Source organism: Myotis nattereri (assembly GCF_964212035.1).
Source record: "Myotis nattereri genome assembly, chromosome: 7".
Taxonomy (NCBI): domain Eukaryota; kingdom Metazoa; phylum Chordata; class Mammalia; order Chiroptera; family Vespertilionidae; genus Myotis; species Myotis nattereri.
This window is the reverse complement of record NC_138082.1, coordinates 35492013-35510939: the sequence shown is the minus strand read 5'-3', so window position 1 is coordinate 35510939 and position 18927 is coordinate 35492013. Positions and strand designations below refer to the sequence as shown.

General features: G+C 54.0%; 1 protein-coding gene across 2 annotated transcripts in view; it reads left to right on the top strand.

Annotated features, from left to right (window-relative positions):
* Positions 1-18437, top strand: part of HDAC4 (histone deacetylase 4) — a 232932-nt gene extending 214495 nt beyond the window's left edge. For both annotated transcript variants that reach the window (XM_081095399.1, XM_081095398.1), the window contains exons 23-27: positions 3196-3314; positions 5114-5247; positions 15969-16053; positions 16997-17138; positions 17520-18437. In XM_081095399.1, the coding sequence (XP_080951525.1) occupies positions 3196-3314; positions 5114-5247; positions 15969-16053; positions 16997-17138; positions 17520-17559 (520 nt within the window). In that variant the 3' untranslated portion in view covers positions 17560-18437. The remainder of the gene's footprint in view (positions 1-3195; positions 3315-5113; positions 5248-15968; positions 16054-16996; positions 17139-17519) is intronic.
* Positions 18438-18927: the final 490 nt, after the last annotated feature.

Genomic DNA, 18927 nt, shown 5'->3' with positions numbered 1-18927 from the left:
AGCAGCCGTGGGCAAACTACGGCCCCCGGGCCGGATCCGGCCCGTTTGAAATGAATAAAACTAAAAAAAAAAAAAGACCGTACCCTTTTATGTAATGATGTTTACTTTGAATTTATATTAGTTCACACAAACACTCCATGCTTTTGTTCCGGCCCTCCGGTCAAGTTTAAGAACCTATTGTGGCCCTCGAGTCAAAAAGTTTGCCCACCCCTGGGTTAGAGTCAAGAGGCCCAGGGCCCAGGGAAGACATCCCTCCACCCCCACGGAGGCTACAGGAGGGAGGGAGGGGTGTGCCCACTTCACCAGGATGACCTCTGAGAGGTGAGGAGGCTGGGAGCAAATGGGCCCCCGGTTTCAGAGCATGAGGGAGAGGGACTGCAGGTGCAGGCAGCAGGCTCTGGAGGGGACTGGTCTTCTAAGTGTGGGTGGAGCTCAGGCCAGTCTCAGGACCTAGCTGTGTCCTAGCTGTCTGTGCACCTTCTTTGGCCACCATGCCTGTGGGTAAACAGGAGTAGGGCAGGGCTGTGGGCATCACCGCCGGTGGCAGCCAGGCCAGAGCAGATGGGTTCCCGTAATTTCTGTGTTTGCTCTGATTCTAACTCTCAGTAGAGTTCAAATACTTGATGGACAGTTGCTCCAGCCACTGGCCCAGTGGCTCTGGTACAAACATGGTTTTTGTGGCTTTCTCAAAAGATGGGACCCAAAGCACCAAAGTCACAGCATATAATAAATGGAATTTTCAGTCATCACAATGCTGATTGTTGAAATGGTGCTGTCAGTGTGGAAGCAACCACCTCCTATAAGACAGGGGGGATGGAGGCGGGTGCGGTCTGTCAGTGTGGCAACTGCTGCTCCTGGTCTGGCCGCTCCAGCACACAGGAATGTCCCAGCTGCAGACATGTGTTACACATCTACAGGAACAGGAAGCACATGCTATGGAAGACTGAGGAGAGCAGGTGGCACTGGCAGCCCAAGCTTCCAGGCACCTCAAGAGAGGAGGCGTCCACAGGCCCATCTGTGTGGATGGTGCTTCCAGGGCACCCGGAGGGACAGGTCAGCCAGGGCACGGGGTGGTGTCATGGCAGGATTGTTGACACAGCCCTGTGCCTGCTCAGGAGCATGTGCTTTGTGTAACAGACACCCCTTTGCATTCACAGAATCTGTGAACTTTGGTTACCACGTCCCCATAGACACAATGAAACATGTTAAAATCTGGAACTGGTGCCGGGCATTGAATAGCATCACCATGGTTGTAATGACAGGTGTGGGGCAGGGGTTGGCAGAGTGGGGCCCTCGTGCCAAATCCACCATGTGTTTTAAGTCAAGTTTTACTGGGGCACCGTCATGCTAGTGTGTTCACATGGTGCGTGTGCAGCTCACGCATGGCCGTGTGGCCCGCAGACTAAAAGCTAGCCAAGCCCATCCAGATCCTGTGTTTTGTTCCTTGGGCCCTGATGGACGGTGCCCAAGGCACACACCCTGAGGCTAGTGCAGAGGTGCTTCCCGGGGAAGTTTATGAACTGCGCTTGGCCTTGGAAAAGGGAATGCAGCAAACTGTTCAAACCCAGCCTCATCCTTCTGCTGTGACTCCAGTGTGAGGTTCCAGAAGCGAGTTTCTCAGCTGCCAGTGCCTGTTTTCATGGCAGGCACTCAGCCCCAACTGGAGCAGATGAAAGTCCCATGGCACAGCCCACGCTCTCCTCCAGGAAGCTCTGGCTCAGGGTCCTTCAGCACTGGGTGGTGCGTGTTCTCGGAGTAGGGCCGGGTGCTCTGCAGCATGGGTCCTGCAGAGACAGGTGGTGGGTTTTCATCACTCCTTCCACCGGAGACCAGGTGGCTTTTCAATGGGATCGCAATCCAGGGTAGTTGCAGAGTAGAGGAACATTTCATTTTGAGCATGTTTGTGTCCTTTGGCAAAGTTGGTACTTTATGGAGTTGACTCTGCTGACTTAAATGGCAATTTCATTCTGTAATAAAAGTCCTTGGCCATGGTGTCCCCAGGGCTCTACCATGGGGAAGGACCATGGGCCATGCCTGGTGCCTGTGACCTCCTCCCCCCGAGGGCCTCTGAAGCTCCAAGTGAAGGGAACCAGGACTCAGAGATGAGTCGCTGGGTGAGCTGCGGGAGCACTGAGCAGCCTTTGGTGCAGTAGAAACTGTTTGAGCTGCTCTAAGAAACAGATGGAGAAATTGTGAATGCTGGACTTCCCCCATGGGGCTGGGCAACGCGTCAGCAGAGGCTCCCAGCGCATTTAGATCGTCATGTCCACCTTCCTCTGCCCACTTCAGGGACATGGGCCCCAAGCACCTGAGATTCTGCTCACCTTGCCCACCTCATCTACAGAGGGAGGAAGGAGAGTCTGAGAAACAAGCTTAAATGGCAGGTGCCACTGCTGAGTTCCAAATTTAATAGTTCTTCAATCAAAACACAAAGCACATGTTTAAGGGACACACTGACCTCTTTACACTGCAGGCTCCCAGGTGGTGGTTTTGTGTTCAGTGTTTTTTCTGTATTCAAGTAAATCTTTTTCCTTCTTTCCCTCATATAACTTAACCTCTCAGTGGTGTGTGTATTTTTAACTATCAATTCTCTTTAATGTGACCATCAGTTTTCCCTTTAAAAATCTCAAGTGTAGAATTCCTTTTTAACTAACCCGATGCAGCACTGTTGCAAGTGTGCGTATGGTCATTTGTTGCTAACATGGCCCTTGGGGTGAGTGGAAGGAGGTAGGAGGGCTCCCTCAGGGCCAGGGCTACTGAAGGGCTCTCCCACCTCCTCAGCCACACAGCCCTGTATCCCTGGTGCCAGGGGCATGGCTGTGTCCATCTTGAATCAGGGCCAGTGTAAGGTGAGCAGAGCCATCCGCACCTTTGGGGAAGACTCTTAGCAGCCCTGTTAGCTGGCTCCACTTCCCCATGTTGGTGCAGCTGGTGCTGGGCATTACAGACCACCTCCACGGTCTGCAGCGAAAGCCTCCTACAAAACCACCAGTGCATAGCTCGCCCTCAGCATTCGTACAGGGCCTTGTTGGTTTGGACTTTTTAGGTACTGTGAAATCGTCAGATCCCAGCTTCCATGGGAGCCCTCGGCCCACTAACCTTGAGGGGAACTGTGGCAGGTACATTCAGTGACCAAGCAGCCCTCCCCATCTGTGTCCCGGCTGCCTCAGTGTTGCCTTCTCCTACCCTTTGCAGAATGGTGGTCATGCCAATCGCAAACGAGTTTGCCCCGGATGTGGTGCTGGTGTCAGCAGGCTTCGACGCCGTGGAGGGCCACCCCACACCTCTGGGCGGCTACAACCTCTCTGCCAAATGTAAGTCGGGTTTTCAGGAGCTTAACGGGACCTGCTGTCTCTGTGGCCAACTGTGCTGTGTCTCTCATCTCCCCTTCAATGGCATTTCTAGAGATGTGACAGTGTGGGCAGCCCCAGAAAACCCATGGAGGCAGCAGGATGGTGTGGACCAGGAGGCCGCAGGCACTCCTCACTGAAGGTCATGCACTCACAGTGCTGACCCGGGGGGCTCGTGCTCAGCTGGGAGCATACAGGCCACTCTAGGGGCCAGGTCTCCACTTTGACTGAGAACTGGTGTGGTCGCCCACATTGAGTGCAGGAACAGACCCTAAAGCCTGTGAGGGGGGTAGCTGAGAGCAGGTTCAGTTCAGAGTTGGAGGGAGCAGGGAGCCCCAGATTATGGGCTCATCTAAGGATTTGCATTAGATCAGCGGTTCTCAACCTGTGGGTCGCGACCCCTTTGGCGGTCGAATGACCCTTTCACAGGGGTTGCCTAAGACCATCCTGCATATCAGATATTTACATTATGATTCATAACAGTAGCAACATTACAATTATGAAGTAGCAATGAAAATAATTTTATGGTTGGGTCACAACATGAGGAACTGTATTTAAAGGGCCAGAAGGTTGAGAACCACTGCATTAGATAAAGGCCCTGCTTTCATGATGGGAGGGAGTCCTGTGAAAATCGCCTTCCCACAAGGGTGAGGCCTCTGCTTATGCCGTCACAGCAAGTCACATCAGAGACCTACTGGCGTGGAACCTTGGTCCACAGAAAGGCCCTGGGCACCCCCACCCCTGCCTGGCCACCACCACCCCCCTGCTGTGGTGGTCACAGAAATCTAGGTCCTGGGACTCTCCTAGGACACTCTGGGGGCCCCTCGTGCTGACTCCATGGGTGCAGATGGCCAAGGAGAGCCTATCGTCTCTCCCCTCCCACAGGGAGAGTGTGGGTCACCAGAGAAGAAAGAGGTCAAACCAAGGGCTATGCTGGCGTAGCCGTGCTCCAGTGCGGGACCCCTCAGATCCACCTGAACCCGGGCAGTGTGGTTTAGTGATGAGGAAGTGACCAAGCAGCCTGGAGCCTGTGTCCCTGATTCCATCAGAGACAAACCAGGGCTTTAGGAGGTTACAGTGCCCACGGCTGCCAGCGTGGGGCCGGGTCTGCCGATGGCCACCTGGCACTGGGGCTGCTAACCAGTATGGCATGGTTTTCACAGGCTCTTTAATAAATGTCAGGCTGTTCTGGCCAAGGGTGGTCATTATCATTACCCGTCAGGCGTTCCTGCCTGTGGGAGGGTGATGTGGGTGCAACGGAGGGAACATGGCTGTTGATGAAAGCCAGACACAGATGTCAGAGTCCTAGAGGGGCACACGCAGCATTGATATGTGTGCCGGAGTGTGTGCTCATGCCCAGCACACCCCCTAACCAGAACCCCTGGCCTCAGGGATGGACATGGCCGTGCCTCCGAGGCTGCCCACAGCTGCCCTGCTCCAGGCGCCCTGTCTCCTGGCCTCTGGTCCCTATGTGAGAAAGCCTGGGGCCCATCCCCATCCACCCAAATGAGGTGATTTGCAGCATTATGAAATCAAAGCACTGAAACCGTAATTCCTGCTCTCACACAGATCAAACAGGATCCCAAACCGAATTCCTCGATGAATTTATTGCGATCGAACCTGGCTTCCATTATGAGCCGCGGTGTGCCAGCCCCCTGGGTCTGTAATGTGATGTAATGCACTTCTGGACGCTTTGATCTGCTGCCAGCGTCGGCCCTGCACCCGCCCTGCCCTCTACTTGTATCTCCCTTTTCCCGTTGCAGGTTTCGGGTACCTGACGAAGCAGCTGATGGGCTTGGCTGGCGGCCGGATAGTTCTGGCCCTGGAGGGGGGCCACGACCTCACGGCCATTTGTGATGCCTCGGAAGCATGTGTTTCTGCTTTGCTGGGAAACGAGGTAGGAGGACCGGAGGCCCATGGCTGCTGCACGCAGGCTCCAGACCCAGACCCAGTGCATGGGCCACTTCACTTGCTTCCCACTTGGTTTTTGATGTCCCCCCTCCCCCCACTCAGGCAACACATCTGACAAACTGCTTGATTATGGCCACAAGGAGGTGAGCAAAAGGATCATCAAGAACCCTTCCTCTTAAAAAGATGGTTCAGGGTCCTGTGTTTTGAAGGGGCTCACCTTCATGTGTGACTCACCTGGAGAGGACTCTCAGTTTCCTCCTTCAGAAACCGTCAGTTCCCAGAGGTTCTAAGGCAGGTTCCAGGAGTGGCATCTCTGAGAGTCTCGGGCCCTGAGTGAGAGGCCTCTGCCTCCCGGGCTCACAGACACCGGGTCCGGCTCTGCACAGTGTCCCCACTGAGGCCCAGGACACAGTCAGGGAGACGCAGTAGCTGGACCAAAGGGGCTCAAGGATCTGGACCAGGGGAGGCAACTTGCGAGGTTGGAGGAGAGCCGCGGGGAGACCTACACTCCAGGCCAACGTGGGCCAGGGGAGGGCAGGGTGATGGGAGGGATGCCTCCAGGATGTCCAGCCCTCTGAGTGGCCACACTTCCTGAAACCTTAAATTCACCCACAGGCCTTTGGATATGGGGCCACACCTCTGTCCCCTGCACCCATCAGAGGCTCATGGAGCGGGTTCAGGATCTCCCTAGTGTAGTTTCTCTTGTTGCTTTGAACGTCACATATGGGTCCTAGAGATGAGCTGGCTGGTGTTTGGGGAGCTCCGGTGAGTGCCCTAGATTAGAGGCCCAACCACACAGAGAGGTGCCAGGGCCCCTGCCCTCATGCCGTCTCGTCCCCTGGGACTCATCTCCCTCACCCATCAGACACGGTGACTGAGCACACTCCTCAGTCGGGACAGGGCTACCAGGTGTTCAGTCAGGGGCCGTCACCTCTGCAGCTGCCCTGCTGGTCAACACCAAGAGCGCAAGGCTCCTGTTAAGGCCCATCTTGGGTGCGGCACCCTCATAAGTTCATTGCTCAGTGGGGCTCTGTCCCCAGCTTCTGGCCTGTGGGGCTGAGTGCCTGAGAGGCCCCTCCCCCCTCCCCCCCGGAGGCAGTCACTGGGAGCCCACCCTGGCCGGTCCTGAGGCTGCCCTCTTAGACCCACCCACCCCACTCCTCCCGAAACACAGCTGACAGGGTCCATAAGGCATGTGGGAAGATGCAGAGGGGGGCTCCGAGCAGGTGCTCCAAGCTCCATGTTGAACTTCACTGCATCCGCCACACTGGGGAGATGGCCAGTTGCAGAGAGGTCTGTGATGTGAGGTAGCACTCTGTCCTCGAGCTGTTCCCAGTCCGCGTTATTCCCTGTGACTTGCATGAACTGACAGAAGGTAGGCTGCGGGCAGGAGGAGGAGGGGTATGGCCAGCCCTGCCAGGCTCAGGAGGGACAGAGATGACAGGTGGCATGTGGAAGCAAAGGTGAGGTATCACCCAGGTCTGGGCCCTAGTCCAGCTGAGTGTGACAATGACCTGATGTGGGGTTGGGTCCACAGGAAGCTGTGTGTGTCCTCCCTGTGAGATGGCCTGCAGAGGAGAGCCAGGCCAGGTGCCTTGGGGAGTGGGCACCTGGGAGCAAGGCCATAGCTCTGTCTGCCCCTCTCAAGGGCCAGTCCTAAGGAAGGTGGACTGAGTGTGCACCATCCTTGGGGTGGGAGGATCCTGAACCCATTCTGTAACCCTCTGCTGGGCTCAGGGAACAGAGGTGTGGCCCCATACCCAGCATGCTTCCTGGTTCTGCAGTTGTGGTGGAGGTGCTCAGGCTGGAGGAGACAGTGGTGTGGTCCCAGCTCCATGTAGGCCCTATGGTGCTCCAGCCAGCCCCCACTCCCCGGCCCCTTGCTTGTTGTGGATGGTGTTCATTTTAAGCCAGGTCACAAGCAGATCAAAGGTCCTGGTGGCATCTCATGTCTGGTCAGCGGGTTAGCGATATGCTTGAATATTCCCGAATAAAATGCCAGTGTGCTTTTTAAAGTGCTCATAGAATTTCACCTAGCCTTTCTTCACATGAAACAATCTTCTCCCTTTCTAGCTAAAGTTAAAAGGCAACTGACTTATGTATTTAAACCATCCCAAACCTTTTTGATTCTTCGAGTTATTTTAAAATAACAATAGAGAACTGAGCTTTCAACTAGGGCCTGTCCCTTCTTCCTGCTTCACTCTTCTGACAAGAAAATGTTCCTTTACTTACACACATCAAAAAGCAGGAAACACTGGTTTATCAAGGTCTCTTAAAAATATTTTTAATGCAAGAAAGTTGGACGGAGCCCCACTTCTCTGCCCTGCGGCCTTTGAAGTGGATTGATGTACGGCGTGTTGGACGACTTGGTGCACACAACGGGCAGCCAGCTGTGGCCAACATAGCCACCTGGTGGGGAGAGAGGCAGGAGAGAGGCAAGAGCACGGCCTACGATAGGAGACCAGCGCTGTGCCGAGGCCCACATTGCTCCCAAGAGCCATTTTATTGAACAGTTTTGGCTTTATTTGCAACTATTGGTGACAACTGACTGTGAAAACTCAAACGTTTTGCAGGAGCAGTGTAAACAGAGGTATAGGGAGTCCAGCAGGTGGAGGGCTGAGATGAGCAGTGAGGGACCATCATTTCTCATGTCACCCCAAAGGCAGCGTTTGGTTTGGGCCAATTTTCTGGTTAATCATGTGGCATATCAGGGATCAATGCCATCATTTCATTCAACCCATCTCCGAGATCAGTGAAGGAGTTCACAGAGGATGAGGTGGAGCCGCAGTGTTGGGAGAAAAGGCTTTCACTGGAAATTTAGCAACTGTGTTATATTGTTACACTTTGGGAAAGGTGTGGCTGTGACAAAACACAGTGATTAAAAACAGCTGTGTGTGTGAGAGGCAGACACAGAGACAGACACTGAGTCCACTCAGTCTGGGAGCCGGTTATCTGCTTTTAATCGGCCATCTCCCCCTCACTCACACACGCTCATACACTCACACTCACAGGCATATTTGCACATGCTCACACAATCATGCATACACAAACTTGCAAGTCATGTTTATATACATGCTCATCATGTTTACACACTCGCAGTCATGTTTACACATCACAGTCATGCTTACAAATGCACACGTTTGCACAGTCATGCTTGCACTCACACTCAGCTATACTTATACTCACAATCACGTTTACACATGCTTGCAGTCATGCTTGCACATGCTCACAGTCGCGCTTACACATGCTCACACTCCTGGCCAGGGTCACCTCCTGCCAGCAGTGGCCGTAGTTTCAGCTGTGTGCAGGCCCATGTGGGGGACACAGGCCCCAGTGCATGTGTGTTTGCTTTAGGGCAGTGCATGCCTCCTGTCTGTCCAGTCTCCTGAGTCCTTGCTAGCAACACTCGGAAAGTGGGCCCTCGCCCGTCCTTCAAAGGTGAAGGAGCTGTGCCCACACACAGACCATCCCCCTCACCCTGGTCATTGTCACAGCAGGATGGAGGGAAACAGTGACAGTTGCCCGCCCCCCCCCCTCCTTTGTAAAATGGGTAAAAAAGTCATCCTAGTTGCCAGCCACCTAGCTCAGCAAAAGGGTAGCTCACAGCCAAGAGTAGGATGCCACCTTGGGCCCTGTCCTCACTTGCTCAGCAGGTTCAGTATGCCCAGCACTGACTGCCAAGCTCCCACTCTGGGGCCCTGGCAGCAAGAAACTCCTGTGTTCACAGCACTCAGCTTTGGTGACTGGTGTTTTTTTTTTCCAGAGAGAAATGGAGAAGGAAAGAGAGAACCATTAGTGAGGAGAAAGAATAATTGATCAGCTGCCTCCTTCACGCCCTCCACTGGAGATCGAGCCCGTAACCCAGGCATGTGCCTTGACTAGGAAAGAATCCAACCTCCTATAGGTCGATGCGCAACCACTGAGCCACGCGAGCTGGGCTGATTTTTTTTTCATACCTCATTCTCTTCCTAGAGGATTTGGCAACTATAAAAATATGAGACGGGAGAGCCAGAAAGCCAGACTGGAGCATGAGGGGGAGATGAGTTGCGCTGGCCCTAGGTCAGTCTAAGGACACAGGACTGTTCTCACCACACCTTTTCCCCTACTCAGGGAGGGAGTGATAGGGGGCTTTCTGAGCATTTGGTTACTGATGAAGAGCCGCCACATGGCACACCAGCGTCTCCAGCATGTTAGGGTGGCATGTCACCCACTGGCCTAGTTTCCAGGCACAGCAGCTGAGGCCTCCAAGCCTGAGCTGATTGGGAGTGTGGGCTTCGTGTTCTCTGAAACACATGCCCCAAATCTCCCAGAGAGAAAGAATGGGGACGGGGTGCACTCATCCCGGAAGGCCTCACCCTGCCACTCTGCAGGTGACAGGACCTCCTAGGAAGAGCGGGCCGGGGCCTCTCCCACAGGTCTCCCAAGAAACTAGCCTCTCCCAGCCAATGTCACTCGCGGTCGGGCATCGACCCATGCACCAAGAGGTCTTTGGTTTGATACCCCGTCAGGCTTGTGCTCAGGTTGTGGGCTCAGTCCCCAACAGGTGTACAGGAGGCAGCCAATCCGTGTTTCTATCTCTCTCTCTTACCTCTCTCTCTCTAAAAAACAATAAAAAACATTATTTTTAAAAAAGAAAAAGATCCCAGCCAGTGTTGCTCAGTGGTTGAACGTCAACCCATGAACCAGGTCACGGTTTGATTTCCCAGTCAAGGGCACATGCCCGGGCTGTGGACTTGATTCCCAGTGGGAGGTTTGCAGGGGACAGCCAATCGGTGATTCTCTCTCATCACTGATGTTTCTATTTCTCCCTCTCCCTCTCTGAAATCAATAAAAACATTTTAAAAAAAGAAAAACTAGCCTCTTCCTGGTGTCATCCTGGCACATGCACTCTCCGTGCCCTCCCCGGCCAGGCAGGGATTTTTTCACATGAGGGCCTGAGGCAGCAGGTGGGGAGGGCTGGGCAGCCTGCCCAGCTGGCCCCGTTTAGGGGGAAGGGTGCTGTTACCACAGGTGTACTTCCTTACTCTGCTGTTTACCAAGTCTCAAGCCTTTACCCTTTTTTAAGAAGGAATCCGGGTTATTAGTTCTCTTATGATTTATTTTTGCTTTTTAAAAATTGTTGAAAACCAACATGAGAACAGGTTACCAACTTGTTACCAGCTCTCCTGGGCCACCTGGTGCTGACTCGGTGGAGGATTCACCGCCCACTCCTCAAGTCACCCTGAAGTAACTGTGTAGAGGGGCAGGTCTGGTAGTGTCACCACGGGGCCTGACGGGTAGCTGTGGGGTTCCCGGGCGACTGTGGAAGTGCTCAGGGCAGCAGGGATGTGTGGGGGATGCCATGGACTCAAAGAGGGAACTGGAGCCACAGGTGGGTGGAGGGGCCAGGCTGGCGGCATAGAACTGGGCCTAGGAGGCCCCTCTGAAAGCAGCCACAGGAAGATGGGAGCAGGCAGAGGTGCTGCAGAGAACCCTCTGAGCCACCAGTGTTGTCAGACTTAGGGTAATACTTTGAGGGGTGAGTCCCCTCTTCCTGGCCCCGTTTTCTTAAGTCCAGGCGAGAAGCAGTCAGTATCTCTGGTGGTGGAGCAGAGCCTGGCACTAAGAGGCGCCCATAAAGGCTCGTGGAAAGAATTGGTTCAGTACAAGCCAGTAGCATCTCATCACTCATGCTTTATTCCACTTATGCATAGCGGCCTTGCCTTAAAAACCCAGGTCCACAATCGCCCTTTTACCTTCCCTTTGTTATTCAATGAAACCAGTAGAAACGCACCCAGTCTCTGCCTTTGGTGCTGGCCTGAGTTCGTTTCCTTCTATCCTTCACACGCAGGCAGCACCTCCGGCTTTCCTGTCCACTGCCCAGGTCTCCAGAGAAGCCAGAGATGCAGCCGAGGGCCCTGATCACTCTCCTGCTAGATCGCTCCCGTTCTTTCCCCTTAATTCCACGTAACTTCACATGGCAGGGGGATGTGAGCTCAGGACAGGACCCTTCTTCATGGCTCATGCCTTACTTCACAAGCGTGTGAGAGCTCCACCCCCAGACGCCTGGCCAGGTGCTGGGGACAGAGACAGTGAGCCTCAGGTGCTGCACTAACGCTCGGGAATGGGGATGGAGGGGGTGCCGGCCGGCAGTGACATGTCACAGGGCTAAGACATGACGAGGCTGAGGGTGACGGGAGGAGGTGACTTACATAACCCTGGAGGGCTCGCCACCACCATTGTATTGGTCCCACTGGGGAGAGTGGCGTGGGGAACCAACTGGAGATGGAGCAGCAGCAGTAGTAACTTCCTCCCGTGTATGCACATGCACCCCTCTGCTTCAGAATGACTGATAACTTGTGCAATGCGTTGCTTTTTAAAACACTGGTAAAACGAAATTCTAGCAAAATATTAAAGTTGGCACCTAATCATTGGGACGCCATAGGCTGTACTGAATGGCAACCTCAAAATCTCAACGGCTGGTTTTCTGCTGGAGCTTCATGTCCAGCGAGAGGCCTGGGGCCCTGCTCCTCATCTCTCAACAAAGGGCCAGTGCCCTGGGGACACTGCTCCTCTCCCTGGTGGAGGCCTTTGGTGGTTACAGCAACTGCAGCCGATACAGTGCTCACCTGTGCCTCTGAGGTAAATGCCAGCAGAGGGAGCCGTGCTCCCAGGAAGCGTCCTTGCTCACCTTTGGAAGGTGAAGTCAGTGTTAGGCGCACAGCCCCCGCAGCAGTGGGTGACGAACCTCAGCAACCCTGATATCCCCACACTTGACTTCCACCAACGTGATGGGCGAAACAGCACTGGAGCCAGCCAGGTGGATGGTCATCTCGTCACCCCGGGGCTGAGCATCTTCTCATGCGGGGGCCCCTCAGGCTTCTCTTCTCATGGAGATCATGACCTTTCCTGTTTGTTTTTTTATATTAGGCCGTGTTTGGAAGGACGTGTTTGGAAGGACGGACAGGGGGGTGAATGGATGGATGGGAGGGGTCGGCGGGGGAATGGAGGGGAGGGTATCTACATATGTGGGAAGGATGACAGTAGAAGTCCCCTCTTTTTCTGTCTCTGGAAGAGTGTGTGTAGGATCAGAATAGTCTGTTCTGTTCCTTGACTGGGATGGCTCGCCTGGGCCCTGGGTTTCCTTTGGGTGAAGATTTTAGATGATTTGAAAAATCATTTAGTGGCTTTGGTCATCCATTCAGGTTTTCTGTTCCTTCTTGAGTTAATTTTGGAAAGTTACATTTTACCAATAATTTACCCTTTCAGCCAGGTTTCCGACAGTATCTCTTACTGTCCTTTTATGTCTGCTGTATCTGGGGCCTGGTACCCTTCACTCTGTTTGTGCCTCTCTAGTTTCTCCATTACTCCTGCTGCACTTGTCAATTTAATGGATAATTTCAAAGAATCAACCTTCAGCTACAGTACCTTTTTTTTCCTTTAGAATGTATTTCTTTATGTCCATTAAGCCCAGCTTGCTCATTGTGTTGCCCACATTTTAGTTTGCTCCATCTAAGAAGTCAGTCTCCCGCTGTGATGGAACATTTACCCATATTTCCTTTTAGGTCTGCCAAGTTTACCTCATACACTTTAAAACAATTTTGCTAAATATGTCCACATTTTAAATCTTTATATCCTTTTGATGAATTGAGTTTTTTATCATCACACAGTGACCTTTGTGCCCAGTTAAATCCGTCATGCCCAGTGCTGCAGGCGTCATGCCCAGTGCACCAGCCTCCTCTCGCGGGCTTTGCGGAGCACCGGCTCTCCTGGCCATGGAGCCTCCCCTGTCCGATGTCTTGTACCCAGCAGGAGGCAGGGGTCCTGTTACCTTTATACCTTTATGACCGTTGGTTCGAGTCCATGTTGTTTGGTTTGTTCAGATTCATTCCCGCCATCTGATTCTGTGCTATTTGCCCCTTTCCTTGGCTCTCTTTCCTCTTTCGTGCCTGTTCTCAACACAGCGGAGGGTTCCCCAACTCCATTTGTCCTCTCTCCTGAGTGGGAAGTTACAGCCAACCAAATTCTCTCAGTCATGACCCTTAAAAATGTTAGCGTGTGCCCTTGACTCGGTCGGTAACCTCACCCTTCCCTGTGCAGTCAGGGCGTGGGCTGCTCTGGCTACAGGGGACATCAGAGATTAAGTGCAGGGCACCCAGGTGAACATGCTCATAAAACATGACTGGCTCACCAGACACCTAAGTGTGCCTGGTGTTCGGTATGTCTGTCTGTCAGTGGGCAGCCCAGCCGCTCCCGGTTCTGTGCAGTCATGACGAGTATTCCTTCCTGCTCCCTCTTTCCTTTATTCTCATGGAGTAGATGTCACCGTCACTGCGCCATGCAGCCTGTTCACGTGGCCATCCTGCACCTGTGCTGTTCTCTTTGCTCCTCGTGCCTCCTCATTTCTCAGGCCACTGGGTTGTTTTCATTTTGCCTTCAGCACAGCCCAGAGTTTCCCGTGGGAAGCTGCGCGAACCTTCCCAGCGTGCTGTTTCGCCCTCACTGTCACTCAGCGAGTCACTCTCTCGCGTGGAAGAGGTCACACCACTGTCTTCCTGCTCCTTTGCCATGAAGCGAGCGCCGTCTGGCTGGTGCTGCTCCTCTGACGATTGTTTTCCCCAGCTGCTTTAGAATTTTCTGCAGGTTCGATCCAATGTGCCAGTGGTCCGCCGGGACACCCTCAGTGTGGGCACCTGTGCTGATTGATGCCTGCCACTCCCTCGGGGACTTGCGGAGGTCAGCACCTGTTCCCGTTTCCACGTCCCTGCCTCCAGGCTGCATCTGACCGTTTCTGCGGTTGTTGCTTCCATGCTTGCTTCATAGCTTGAACTGGTCATTTCAATGGCTGCCGTCTCCGAGGAGCTGGGCTGTGATTTTGGGTGCCTCTCGATTGACCCAGAAGTAGCAGCGTTAGCACACGTGTCTCAGACAGCTTCCTCTGGAGTCACCATCTTAGCTCAGTGTGGGACAGGGTCCCTGCCTGGGAGCCAGCCCTGGCACACGGCCGTTAGCTAAAGCGCGGGACACACTGAGGCTCGCTCGGTTTTCCCCGCAGTGGCCCTGCCGTCCTGTCGCCTGAGTCTCCTCGGCTGTGACAGCTTCCCAGTCTTTCATTGTTCTCACGACCACCACAGTTTGGGGGGGTGCTGGTCAGGCGTTTCATAGAGTGTCCCTCCTTTATGTTTGTCCGGTTTTTCCCTCATGATTGGGGGGGGGGCGAAACCCCAGGGGTCCAGTGCCCTTCTCCACACTTGCTGTGCACGTGGCTCCTCTGCTGAAGGTCACCGTGAGGGCCTGGCGACAGTGGGCTTGTCAGTGTATGTCCCCACGTAACGGTCCTTTGGCTGGAAGTCATGCGTGCAGCCCGCACGTGCTTTGGGGAGGTGGGAGGTGTCAGCTCTGTCATGGGGAGGGCTGTGTACTCAGTCACTTGTTTATGTCAGAGTTCACTCGTGGCTGTTCATGGCAGACTCAGGATTCTGATTCCGTCCTGCATCTTGTATTCCTTTTCCTGCTGGCCCTGTGTGTCCCTCGGACAGGCCCCGTCGACTGTCTTTGCGCTCCTTTGTACTCTGCACCGGAAGACGCCCCGGCTCCTCCGTGTTCTCCCCGCTGCCTGGAAGAGCCGCGTTTCCGGGGAGCCGGTTCCTTTCATTGGAGGGTGGTACTAGAGACCGAGATTGCTTCTCCTGGCCCAAGTGCAGCTCGCTGGCTTCTGTGCTTCATGATCGGGAGGCCAGGCTCCTTGGAACTGAGCTGGCAGCGCTGATTGGCAACCTCGGGGCCGAGTGCCCATGGCGGATGGACAGTTGCTGTGCCATGTCACGGAGCCACCACTGCAAGTGCAGGTCTGAACGCTCAGTGTTTAGGACCCAGCAGAGTCTCAGGTGCCTTCGTTCTGAGCTTTTGCCCAGAGCCAAGGCTAAGAACAAAACTGCTTACAGTGGTCTCTGCAAGCACGCCTCTGCATCTGCCCTCCCTGGCTCAGCCTAGGGCTCCAGGATTCCAGCCCCGCCTGTCCCCAGTGTGTCTCGGTGGCTCCAGCTTCTACCGAGCCCCCAGGTCTCTCCCGTTCACTCGTGGCTGTTCATGGCAGACTCAGGATTCTGATTCCGTCCTGCATCTTGTATTCCTTTTCCTGCTGGCCCTGTGTGTCCCTCGGCTTATCCAGTTAAAGTTTTTTTAATCATTGTGTTGTCATGCTCTGTTGCAGCTACTCTGGTTTGCCCTGCGGCCCTCTGACTTTGCGTGGGTTCTGCTACCTGCAGCCAGGACTTAGGGAATCGCCTAGAGCAGAGGTTCCTTCTGTTCTGCTCAATACTTTCCTTCCATTTACCTTTTCCCCTGTTATTAGAAGAAAACCATGGCCAGGGAGTAGTCAAGCATTTTTATGTAAACTACCAGGAATGTCAAAGTGATGTTTCCAAAAAGTGGTAGTTGTTCCCCTGATCTCATGCTGATGTCGCACCAGCCCCTCCCGGACACCGTCTGTGGCCCTGCTACCTGAGAACCACAAGCATCCCTGAGAGTTTCCTAAGAAAAGTGTCCTAAGGAAAATAAGTTTACTTTCGTAAACGTTTATGTGATAAATCCGAAGCCCACATCTGGCTATTAAGTTACGTTTCCTCGCTGTTGGCAAGTGCGCTCAAGACACAAGTGCTGGTTGTGAACAGCCCGCCCTGACGTGCACGGGGTTATATTAACCATACAGTCACTCGTCTTTTGCAGCTCGATCCTCTCCCAGAGAAGGTTTTACAGCAGAGACCCAATGCCAACGCTGTCCGGTCCATGGAGAAGGTCATTGAGATTCACAGTAAGTTGTCTGGGCCAGGTCTCCAGCTGGGAAATGTTCCTGTGGGAGGGAGAGTATAGGACTCCCAGCCCCGAGTCCCCGCCCTGGGCTCCTCATGTCACTGCCGGCTGCTTCCTGGGCCTACAAGACAGGCCTGGCTTTTAGCCAGATTTGATGAGCTGCTGGAGACTCTTGTTGAACCCCCATGTGCTCACCGCAATCCACTACAATGTGTCTCAGCTCATGTCACAGAGTGCCTGCCTCCAGGAGGCTGTGAAGTCACTTGCTCCAGTCCCCCAGCTAGCAGGGTGGGGCCAGGGCGTGAACTGTGTCCTCAGGTCTGGTCTCTTCCCTGGCCCGAGAACCCCACCCCTCCTGCAGACTCCTGCAGACTCAGTGGGGAGTGCAGGGCCCCCCTGCAAACTCTGGAGAGTGCAGGGCCCCCTATTTCCTAGCACTTCCCCTCCAACATCAGGCCCTGGGGACCCAGGGAACTGGCACACAGCCAGGTGACTCATGCCAGCACACCTGTCTCAGGTGAGCTGGCAGTGCCCTCTCCTGGTCACAAAGCTCAGTTTGTCCTGGGTCCTTGGGATGGCCCAGACTGTGGAGACTGTCCGTCTGGGTGGGTGGGAACCAGGGGTCTCACCTGTGTGTCCTCCACGGGTGTTGGGTCCCTCCTAGCCTTGGAGCTGAGCTATCCCCCTGCCCTGATGAGAACCCCTGGGTGCCAGAAAACACTGAGAGGCTGGGTCTGGGCCAGGCCCAGCCCTCCCTGCAGGGTCCCCTTACTCTGAGCCTCATAGGGACACCCCCATGGTCTTGGAAGGTCCAGTTGGGAGCCCCCTCCACACTGGGTGGCAGTCTTCCCATGCCCCCGCCTGCTAGAGTCAGGGATAGGGTCATGGAGAGCCTGCTGGGCCCAGACCCGTGGCGTCTGTAACCTAGCACTTCCCTCGCCCAGGCCAGTACTGGCGCTCCCTGCAGCGCCTCCCCTCCACCGTGGCCTACTCCCTGGTCGAGGCCCAGAAGCGCGAGAATGAAGAAGCCGAGACAGTCACCGCCATGGCCTCCCTGTCCGTAGGTGTGAAGCCTGCTGAGAAGAGGTGAGCCCTGCAGGGCCTGGCCTGCGGCACTGCATGGAAGGGACGCGTTCTGAAGGAGCTAGGAGTCTCAGCTCCTGCATCAGAGGCCCGAGGCTTCTCCACATGGGCCCTCAAGGGCATGGGGAGCAGGTGTCCCCATCCAACAGTCTTTCCCGTGTAGGGGGAGCATTTTCCCTGAGCAGGTGGCCCAGTAACTCCTGGTCAGGAGCCGGGAATTGAAGGTGGGAGGTGGGGGGGGGGGAGCAGGGGAGCAGTCCTGTTGGAGGAAGAGGGGCGGAGGACAGGCAGAGAAGGCCCTGCAATGCTGCCTCTAACCCTCCGTCTGTCCTTTCTCTTCTCTGCTGTGTGCCTTTTTGTCCTCCCCCTGGGGCACTGCCACAGGCCTGAGGAGGAGCCCATGGAAGAGGAGCCGCCCCTGTAACCGTGCCCACGGCTGCGACTCTTGTTTGTCTGTCTGTCTTGAAGCTCCGCCAAGAAAAGTTGCTGTTTCTCTGCATCCTGCCAGGCGTTCTCTCAGAATCCGCAGGCACACCAGGGGCCCAGACCCCAGGTCTCTCCGGGCAGGGCAGCCTTACACAGAACCCGGGACAGACTCCGGGAAGAGCAGACACCGACATGCAGGGCACCAGGCTCGCCCTCGGCCCCCCTGAGGGATGCCGAAGAGGGAGGAAGCCTGCGGCAACTCGTGGCAGAGTTGCCCGATTCAGTTGACACGAGGAAAAGAACATGAAAATCAAAGATCTAACAATACAAAACAAACTTGATCAAAACTGGTGCTTAAAGTTTGATGATTAATTACCCACAATTCCACAGTCTCCGTGTAAACCACTCATCTTGTAGCTTTCTTTTTAAAGAGAACGTTTTCTATCGCTCTGGCCTGCCTCTGTGAACCAGAGCGGTGTGCGGTGGGGTTTGCAGCCGGGTGGGGACAGAGTGGATGAGCATTTTAAAAAAAAAAGTGGACAAAAATGGAAATGTGAGCCTGCAGGAGCCGGCTTTGCTTTCTCAAAGCCATCGGAAGATGCAAGTTTGTGCCTTTTTTTTATTGCTCTGATGGATTTTTGTGGCTGGGTATTCTGAAGTCTGAGGAACAATGCCTTAAGAAAAAAATAAACAGCAGGAATTGATGGGATAGTCCTGTGGCTGGTGGGGCTAGCAGTGCCCGTGGGCAGGAGGCTGCCCCACGCTGACCAGGGCTTTGAGAGCAGGCGCAGGCCGCGGCCGGCGGCTCCAGAGGGCTGCCAACCTGCCGCCCTCATTTTGCTTTACTGCTGTGTAAGAAAAATGGAGGTAGTTCCCAAAAAGTGGCAAATACTGTTGGGATTTTTGAAGTCCAACAAATTTTAAATGAATCCAAAGTGTTCTTTTCTCATACATCATATAACAATTGAGCATCTCCATTGGTTGTGAAGCATGTCCTAGGCACACCTTCAGTGTTACGGTTGGAATGCTTTTTATTAAAAGCAAGTAGCATGAAGTATTGCTTAAATTTTAGGTATAAATAAATATATATATGTATAATATATATTCCACTGTATTCCAAGCTAAGAAACTTGATTCTTATGAAATCTTGATAAAATATTTATAATGCATTTATAGAAGAAATATATATATATATACATATATACATATGTATATATATATAAAATGCAGGTTGTCAAGGCCCCTGGGAACGAGCGACTTGTGAATTAGCTACCAAGGTGCTTACGGAAAGGGATCTAGTTTGAACTCATGTAGTTTGAAGTCAGATTGGATCGATTTCAGATCGCCAGCACATTCGCCACTGGCA